Source organism: Salvia splendens, chromosome 7 (assembly GCF_004379255.2).
Source record: "Salvia splendens isolate huo1 chromosome 7, SspV2, whole genome shotgun sequence".
Classification (NCBI taxonomy): domain Eukaryota; kingdom Viridiplantae; phylum Streptophyta; class Magnoliopsida; order Lamiales; family Lamiaceae; genus Salvia; species Salvia splendens.
In genome coordinates this window covers 17323086-17332717 of record NC_056038.1, presented here as the reverse complement: position 1 = coordinate 17332717, position 9632 = coordinate 17323086, and the positions used below count along the sequence as shown (strand labels likewise).

General features: G+C 39.5%; 1 protein-coding gene, 1 long non-coding RNA gene and 1 pseudogene across 3 annotated transcripts; all 3 read left to right on the top strand.

Moving 5' to 3' along the window:
• The first annotated feature begins 548 nt into the window (after window positions 1–548).
• On the top strand, window positions 549–2724 carry LOC121742595 (WEB family protein At3g51720-like). Of its 2 annotated transcripts, XM_042135789.1 has the most exons (3): window positions 549–969; window positions 1540–1790; window positions 1872–2724. In XM_042135789.1, exons 1-3 carry the CDS (start codon window positions 823–825, stop codon window positions 2581–2583), a joined length of 1110 nt encoding a protein of 369 aa, XP_041991723.1. In that variant the 5' UTR covers window positions 549–822; the 3' UTR covers window positions 2584–2724. The 2 variants fall into 2 exon arrangements, with proteins under 2 accessions (XP_041991723.1, XP_041991722.1); XM_042135788.1 differs by having other exon boundaries at window positions 557–969; window positions 1540–2724.
• Window positions 2725–4128: 1404 nt separating this feature from the next.
• Window positions 4129–8895, top strand: LOC121741814 (annotated as a pseudogene).
• On the top strand, window positions 5698–7527 carry LOC121741815. The gene is made up of 2 exons (XR_006037936.1): window positions 5698–7158; window positions 7265–7527. It is a non-coding gene; the product is annotated as an uncharacterized LOC121741815 (long non-coding RNA).
• Window positions 8896–9632: the final 737 nt, after the last annotated feature.

The following is a 9632-nucleotide window of genomic DNA, read 5'->3' as shown; positions in this document are numbered from 1 at the left end:
GCAACTAATTGTAAAATTGAAATTCATAACAATATAAATCTGGAGGCGCACCAGAGTTGGGGATCCTCATTGTGTCTTTATGCAATTAGTGCTAGAAATACACGTCCCATTAAATATAAAACATATGCTGAAATGTTGAGACTAAATGTGAGGGCACGTATAATCATAATAGCATTTTGGAGTTAGGACATACTTCCTTCGTCCTATTAAATATGAAACATTTGATCTTCAACACGAAATTTTATGTTTTTTGACTTAATAAAGAGATAATAAAGTAAGAGAGATGACAACGTAGAGATAGTGTTGTTTCCATTTTAGGAAACGTTTCATTTTTAATGAGACAACAAAAAAAAAAGAAAACATTTCATTTCTAATGGAACATAGAGAGTATTTCATTTTTAATGGGACGACATAAAAAGAAAAACGCTTTATTGCAATAGAATATGCTATGCTGTTGAAATGAATTGTTGTTTGTAATGAACGGTCTCAATAATATTTTGGACGAAGGCGAAGCACAATACTACATGCTAGTACACGTGAGCACTGAGCACGCACTCTCTCTAAAAGCATATGGTCCTAAGTTTCTCTTTTCAATCAGGATTCACTCTAATCCAATGTACTATACAGCTCAGTATAATATAGAAATAGAATCCCAGAAATCTTTATACATGGTCCCTTGTTTTACCCCAAAACACCATGATTGCAATTATGCTCATTTACTCCAATTCTAATCCCAATAATCTCCATATATTCCCGCACTTGTTAACGAACATTCTATTTCTCTGAATTCCAAGTTCATCACTCAAAACACATTCCACATATATGGCAGAAGCCGCCGATACCAAAAAGATCATCGACCCCCGGGTGGAAATCGACACTTCTCCTCCGTTCGAGTCCGTCAAGGAGGCTGTCGACCACTTCGGCGGCAGTGGCCCTTGGATTCCTCCTCACTTACCTGATCTTCCCACTGTAATTGCTTTTCTTCTTTCTTGTTTCTTATGCTATAATGTTAGTTTCAAGTTTGAAGTGTTTGTGTAGGATTTGGATGAGTTAATCATGTACTCTTTCTTTGTTCCATTAAAAACAAAACATTTTCCTATTAAAAACAAAACATTTCATATAATGAAAATAATACCTATAAACCTATTTTTTCCTCTCTCTTACAAAAAGAAAATAACATAAAAAACAACTCACGACACTACATAAAATCTCATGCTGAAACCAAATATTATATGGTATATTTAATGGGACGAGGGAGTAAATTGTAAGTACGTCCCAACCATGTGACTAACTCAATGGGCCAGCACTTCGAGTCAGCCCCAAACCTGCTCGTTAGTCATGGCGAGTTCTTTGTGGGCCACCACTCCGAGTTGCTTGGGCTCTCAATAAAAGCACCAATGTTACAAATCAAACATGAGAACTTATCCCATAAGACTAGCCTACTATTTAGTCTATAAACTTCGTACCGATTGCTCTTACGGCTGATGTGGGACATTGAGTCTGTAACCGACTGACTGACAATATTTGTGATGGTTGCAGCACAAGAACGAGGCGTTCGATGTGGAGAAGATTGAGGAACAGGCGGTGCAACTGGAGAGGGATCTTATAATGAAAGAGAAGCAAACACTGAGCGTCTTGAACGAGCTCGAGGCAGCAAAGAGATTCGTCCAAGACCTCAAACTGAATCTCATCCCGGAATTCTCCTCCTTCATCGACGAGAACCCGACGTGGCCCTCGCCCGGGCTCATGTTCCGTGAGCTCAACCAAGCGAAGCTGAACCTGAGCAAAACGTCGGTTGATCTCGCTGCAATTGAAGCCTCTGTTGAGTCCCTCAACAAGAATCTAAGAAAAGATAAAATTTTGCTTCACAGGGCAAACATGATGCAAATGCAAGAGCAACAGAATCATCATCTAACCCTGTCGAACCACGAGCAGGCCATCACGTTCGAGGCCGAGCAGTTCAAGAAGATGACGGAGGCCTCAAGGTACGAGGTGATGGAGGCGATGGCGGAGATAGAGCGCACAAAGGATTGCATCCGAATGGCCGAGATGAGGCTCAATGCCGCCAAGAAAATGGAGGACGCCGCCAAGGCTGTTGAGGCCATTGCCCTCGCCCAAACCAGCCACTGCGATGGGATCACGCTCTCCTTCGAGGAATACAAGGCCCTGTCTCAGAAGGCCAAGCAAGCCAGCATTGAGAAATCCGAGGATGAGAGCAAATCCTCGGAGTTCTCAATAGAGGATAGATTCTCAAGGACACATGTGCAGCGTGGCATTGCCAAGTTGAAGCTGAGGAACTCGCGCGGGGGAGGGGAGAGGAAGGAGAAGAAGGAGATGAGGTCGATGGCGAACGTGGTGAGTAGTAGCAGGAAGGTGGTGGTGGAGGACGAAGTGATGACGGAGAGGCATCATGTGTCGTTGAGCCAGATGCTGAGGGAACAGAGCAGGCTTATTCTGCATCCGAATAAGAGTGATGATGGAGGTCATGGGAGTTTGCATAAGCAATACTTCATTCAGAGGAAGAAATTTGGGTTTATTCAAGTGCCAATTCCTACTAAGAAAAAGACTGCACCATCATCTTAGTGCCTCATATTGTTTGGATTCTTACCATTTTTTTCTATTACTACTATGTTGGGTGTTTCTTCGGATTTTTCTGTGTGACATATCTGGTATCTCATTCTTCTCTTGCTTGAGTTCATTGCAATCTCAGTTTCTTGGTCCAAATACACTTTTCAATGCATCTGAATTTATACTCAAATTTTTAAATCATTTATTAATTGTAAAGGTTATTTGAAGTTAGTGATGAAACTAAGTGATTACTCCATCTGTCCCCTAAATTTTGTCATAATTTGACCGGACATGGCTTTTAAAAAATTTAATAGAATGTTGGTTGAAAAAGTTGATAGGATGTGGGTCCTACTTTTAAAGTATTAGTTTTATAATAAAATGTGAGTGAGAATAAGTTAATGGAATGTAGGATCTACTACAAAAAATGGTAAAAGGTGAAATGTGACAAATTTTGTGGGACTGATGGAAATGAAAAAAAAATGCGACAAAATTTCAGAGACGGAGGGAGTATAATGTAAATGCAGTGGTCCTAGATAATGACATTGCTCCTAGCATATCTGGGGTATCAAATCACGTATTGTTCCTAATGTAACTTTAATTCATTCTGACACATAATATTTTTGGCACGTTTACGTTTTCAGCGTTGCCGGTGTCTATCTAATGTAAATTACAGTACAAATAATTTGAACCATAGATATCATGACCATTTTCAGTAGTCAGTGCTAGTTTGTCCCTAAGATGATGAAGTTCATATGTTGAATCTTCTTATCCCTTCTAATTCCTATTCTTCCTTGTATTTTAAATATGTTTTTATGAGTAATTTCATATATTGAATAATGCCCAAAACAGTGCAGAATCCCCTCATATAGAAATGGTTTTTGTGTGGAATGTGGAGACAAGTTTGCAAAACTTACAATATTGGGTGATTCGTTTGGGTACGAGGCTATGGAAAATTTCGCACAACTCACCTGACTCACTGGGGTAGATTGCCGTGAGTTTACCCGGTCCGTGTGGATTATCGTGACAGTTTTACCCGATTGGATGCCGTTCATTGCACATAAAAAGCTCCTCAACTTATTTCCTAGCTCTGTTTTTATTTTGATTCTAATTCAGCCAAAGGAAATAAACGTTTATGACTTTATAAACATACCAAACAAAAATATATAAGATCTATAAGAGAGAAATGGAATACTATTTCATTCACATCATTAATAAATGTAGGATAGGAAATATCATGTTGATATAAGAATTTGTGATCTTGAGTTTGAACATGGTAGGCAAAAATTTTATAATGTCATAGGTAGATATTCAATAGTCTATTAAAAATAAAAGTAAATAGTATTTGAAATACTTGAGATTTTAGTATATGCACGAAACATAAACACATTCCTTAAATAGCTAGTTTGTATTCGTCCATATTTATACCAACAAGAAAAAAAATGTGGTCACCTCACCTCAGCATTCCTTTATGTGGCTTTGGATCCAACCCACCCGAAGCTCTCTCTGCTTCAATCTTCATCAAGGTACGATCTCTATTGCATTTCACAACAACCCCATTTTATGGAGACGAAGGAGAACATATTGATTTAGAAATATGAAGTAGGGAGGATGTTAGGTCAAGGCGCTTTCGCAAAAGTTTACTATGGTAGGTGTCACGACCACAACTCCCTAATGCTAGTGAGCTTAGTTATTTCGCAACTAAATTAAACTCATTAACCATAAACTAATCATAAAAGGAATACTTAACTCGAAAAAAATAGTCTTGAAGGCGAATGGGTACAACCAAGTAAAAAAACAGAGTATTTAGGCCGATTACATTGTTTTACTAGAGTAATACTTAAATTTGCAGCGGAAGGTTCTAAGACAAAATAACATGTATGGAGACATGTTATTTTAGCTACCTAACTACTTATTCATAAGTCCTTCCCAACACCTTCAACACCTCGATCACCTTCAACCTGCACGTTAGAAAAATAAAAATGCAGGGCTGAGTATTTGGTATACCCAGTGGACTTAGTGCCAAAAACAATTCTTATTTAATTGTCAGCCATAGTTGAGTGAACACAAGATTTTTATTTGAAATAAGGCCCGAGTCACTAAATACTTTTTTTTATTTCATGAATTTGATTGCACAATCACATAACATATTACCATATCTGAACTTATGTGAACCGGGAATGTGGCCACATTCCACGACGGTCACTGGACCGGCCAACTCGAAAGCTAGCACACAGTCCCCATATGTGTACACTAGTCCGAGTAGGGTTTGCGGCCCTATTAGGACCCGAATTTGATTTAACATGTTTGGCATAGCCAAGCAGATAGGTAATCATAAAACTAAACGTGGCATGACAACATATTTAAAATATATTCACGTTTTCACATAAAATCACATTTCGAAAGAAAGCCCACCTTGTTCGCTTAATTCTTCAATTGACAGTCCCTTGACTTGATCTCACTTGACGTGCGACGACGCCCCTTTATGAACAATAAGTATACTTAAATTAGACTTAAGTAACTATTTATTTAGCGTGCATGCATTCCTAAGCGTGTGATTATTTTTATTTCCTTCTTCCTAAATCCATAAAATCTTTAAGTATTAATTAAATCAAGTGATTTAATTTATTTGGGAATTTGCCGAATTATTCGAGCATTAGATAAATCCCCAAGATTTTTAACTTTATTGTCGTGAAATTAAATAACGGCTACCTATCATTTAATTTGGCAAAACATTAGGAGAGTCTATAAATTAAATTCGATGTTCTTGTCATACTAGTGTTATAATTAGTAGCCCCCTCCATATTTTGTCTTATTAATGGTGCAACATAAATTAATCCTTCTGGATTAAAATGACAAAAGTCCAATTTAATTATTTATTGGTCAAAGTATTAAAATGACCTACATTTCTTATGGCCCAAAGAATTAAATTCCATGGCCCCAAAATTATTAAGGGCAGTGGCCCAAATTTAAATAAAACCGTGGCCCAATTTAAATTGAGGAGAAGGTGGCCCAAACAATTAAAATAAGGGAGTCCAACCATATTTTTTTATTAAACTCCCTGGCCCAAAATAAAAGAAGGGAAGCCCAACCAAAAAAAATGGCAAAGCCCAAATTTAAAATATACTCCCATCCGTCGACTGTCTCTCTCTTCTCTTCTCCACAATCCAATTCCTCCCCCAAATTAATTCCAAATCCCTAACTTCTCCATCTCTCTCCCTCCTCTCGTTGACATTGCAGGCAGCCGCCCCTGCCGCGCCTCACGGAGGCGCCCCCCTCCTACCGTCGTCCCCTTCTCTCGCGGCACCGCCTCCATCTCTACCATTCCCCGTTTTCTCGCCCCACTTTCGAGTTCCCGATTTAGGGAAGGAAACCCTAGCTCGAGACGGACACAGCGGCGCCTCGCCCGTCGGCCACCACCGTCGCCTCCGTGTTTCATCGTGGTCAGCCCCGCCGTCGTCGCGGAAAGGGAGGGAGCATCGCCTCCTTTCTTCTCCTTCCGGCATCTCCGGATTAGCCGTAACACCGCGGAGTACGCGGGTTTTTCTTCCGTTCAGCGCCGCGCTCTGCCGTTGTCATCCTCACCTCCGGCGTGAGGCTACCGGCCTCTTGGTTGCTCGCAGCTGCCGCCGCAGCTGCCCTTGGGCCGCCGCTGCACCAGGAGCTGCCGCGGCTGCCCTCGCGGCTTTATCGTCTTCGGTGGCGTTCGTGGCAGTTTCTTCGGCCCTAGAGCTAAGTCTCCTTAACTCTGCTAACTTATGATTTCCTTAGACGAAACCGTCTCTTTATTGCGTGATTTAGAAATTAGGCAAGTTATGGTACTTCCTCAAGTCTCATACTAAAGATTAACTGCAGACTCTTAAGCTTGTTGCCTAGTTTTTGTGACGTTATCATTCCATGAAATCTGTATAAGGCGCGAAACTCTAATGACTTCGGATTAATTGGCTGTGGTTATTATTTCATATTGTTCATTGTCATGTGGTCTTATTTGATGGTATTGCTAAGTTCCAAAACTAAATTTCTTTAGCATTCATGGATCTATGCCCTTATGCTAGCTATGATGCTCTCTAAAAGTGCAAGTGTTGTGGTACCTCTTGTGACTGTGATGGAATGGGGCTACCCTAGTTGTTGCTCACAAAAGCTCCACTTTCTTCTCTATATGCGGCTGAAATTTGTAGTGTGTGGTGGGTAGAACTTGATGCATATGGAGGGGGTCTCTTATAGGCGCCAAAGTGTGTGACTATGAGGGAATTAAATGGCTGATTTCCTTGTTCTTATGCACCGTACCTCTCTTGTCCTTGATCCCCTTTTGCAGCCTTCTACTTAGGACACTTTGGTGCTATTTGGAGTACGAGGTCCTTGAGTATCAATTCCATCTTGTCCTCACATGGTTACCTAGTACTTGGCCATTAAATTTGATTGTTTGCTTGTAGTTAATGAGAGAATGGGTGCTGCTAAAAGAGTGTAAGGTTTTCTTTGTCAGTTTTGACTTGGGTTCTACTCCTTTTCTTTCGTTTGGCAGCTCTCGGCTGGTGGGGGAAGGCTGGAAGAGACGCTGCCATTTCAGGCGAGTCTTGAGTTCTCTTTAGAAAGGTGGTGTTGTCTTTTTCCTCAATTTCCCCCCTACTTGCTTACTTCGTTTTATTAGCTTTTGGCAATCTAATTATCTTATTTACTTGTCACATTTTGCATTTTGTAGAGGTGAAGGGGTAGTTGGCTGGAAACGGCCTCCCGCGCCATGGCTAGCTGCTCTCGGCCCGACGGCCGATCGGACACGGGAGTGTAGCTTGGCTCGAAGAGAGACACACGTTTTTCCTATTTGTATACCCTCAATTTGTAACATAGTTACTTAAGTGTATGTAATAAATCTTATTAGAAACAAAATCTAAATTCTTAGTTTTTCTCTTGTTTGAGTGTATATTGTTTAATTAGAGAAGTAAATAAGAACGCGAATTCGTTCTAGTTTGCTCTTGTATCATTTTAAATTTTCCGTTTACGAGTTAACAACACTACGCGTTCACGAATGAAAATACTTCCATTCCGAAACCCAAATTAAGGAACTAGAATTTATTTGGTTCAACTTTACCGTTCTTGACAAGATGATACAAAGGGGCTGTCATTACAGTAGGAATGTTAGAACAGGACAGAGAGTGGCGATCAAGGTTATTGATAAACAAAAAATAGTGAAAGTTGAGCTCAGATCAAACGTGAGATATCTATCATGAATTTGGTAAGGCACCAAAACATAATGCATCTTGAGGAAGTAATGGCCACAAAAACAAAGATATACTTTGTGATGGAATATGCAAAAGGCGGCGAGCTTTTCAAGAGGATTGTCAAAGGGAGATTTAAGGAAGAAACCGCGAGGACCTACTTCCGACAACTGATTTGCGCTGTTGATTTTTGCCACAATAGAGGCGTCTATCACCGTGATTTAAAACCCGAGAATCTTCTTCTAGACGAAGATGGGAACTTGAAGGTGTCGGATTTTGGTTTAAGTACACTCGCAGAGTCTAAACGACAAGATGGTTTACTTCGCACCACGTGTGGGACTCCAGCATATGTTTCTCATGAGGTTATAAGTAGAAAAAGGGTATGATGGGGCCAAATCCGACATCTGGTCATGCGGTGTGATACTGTTTGTGATGCTCACGGGCCATCTTCCGTTCCATTGTAGGAATCTCATGGATATGTATAGGAAGATAGCCAAAGGTATTTACAAATGCCCTACTTGGTTCTCTTCTGAAGTAAAGAGGTTGTTATCCAAGATTCTTGATCCAAATCCCAAAACTAGGATTTCCATTGCAAGAATCATGGAACATCCCTGGTTCAAGAAAGGCTTAACTTCCAAACATCCTGTGGCAAACGAGGTGAACATGGATAATATTGTTACGATACCCTTAGAGCTCGATGTTATGGAGCTTGCAAGGCCGGATAATCTGAATGCATTTGACATCATTTCTCTCTCGAGCGGATTAGACTTGTCAAGTTTGTTTGTGAGTCAGGACGAGAAGGAGGATGCCCGGTTCACAACAACAAGCTCGGTTGCTTGCATCGTGTCAATGTTGCATGCCAGTCGGGGTTCAAACTAACGAAGAAGGAGCGAGGTTCGTTCAAGCTAGAGGGGTGTGTGAAATATGCATTGTCCATTGATGTAGAGATCTATGAAATTGTCCCTTCATACCATTTAGTGGAGATGAAGAAATCTAGTGGTAATTTGATGGACTATCAGCATTTGCTAAGACAAAATATAAAAACTGCCTTAGGATATAGTTTGGTCATGGCTAGGTGAGCATCAACATAGCTAGTTGTACTTATATATTATCTCTAACTTCCCACATTCTTGTTACAATTTCTAACCCTCCCTTTGTACACTAAATCTTGTTATGTCAACAAAACTATATTGGCTAATATGTACATCAATGATTTCATTGTTTTTTTCAAATGATGCCCTTATCACATTTCCAGTTATAGCATCATACTTAAAATGGTAACAATTTTTTGTAAATACCATGTCAGTTTTTGAAATAGTAGAGAATTGGATGCGTGAACTCGTACCGGTCATTCATCTTTATTTAGGCAAAATTAATTGTGGAAAATAAGTATAAATAAGTAATTAGTAATGAAATAAGCAGTATTAATTAGGACAATGGTAAATCGTAGTCCATATATCCCACCACTAAAGATGGTCGTATTTCATTTTCATTCGTCCCACTAAAAATAACACTTTACCTATTTAGGAAATAATTTAAATATACCGCTACATTTTCTCTCTCTTACAATATTATTTTTTTCTATTTTAAAATACTCAACAATTTTTTCGATTGTCTCACTGTATTCATCTTTAATAGTTTAAAACATCCAACATATTTTCTCGTGAGACCTAGGAATGTATCATCTTCCCTAGAACGGGGGGAATACTTTTCATCTACCGCATTATCATTCTCCTCAATTTCTACATCATACCAAAGTAATCTTATAAATCTCTTTATACTTACTATAAGCATTTGTCAAACTAGTCATTAATTTTTTATGTTAATACATTTAAGTGTTTGATTGATGCGTAC

Bases quoted from the DNA above. Each gene is read 5' to 3' on its own strand.
- LOC121742595 (XM_042135788.1), top strand. From the start codon at position 823: ATGGCAGAAGCCGCCGATACCAAAAAGATCATCGACCCCCGGGTGGAA. The intron at 970-1,539 runs GTAATTGCTTTT...TGATGGTTGCAG, and splicing joins ACTTACCTGATCTTCCCACT to CACAAGAACGAGGCGTTCGA.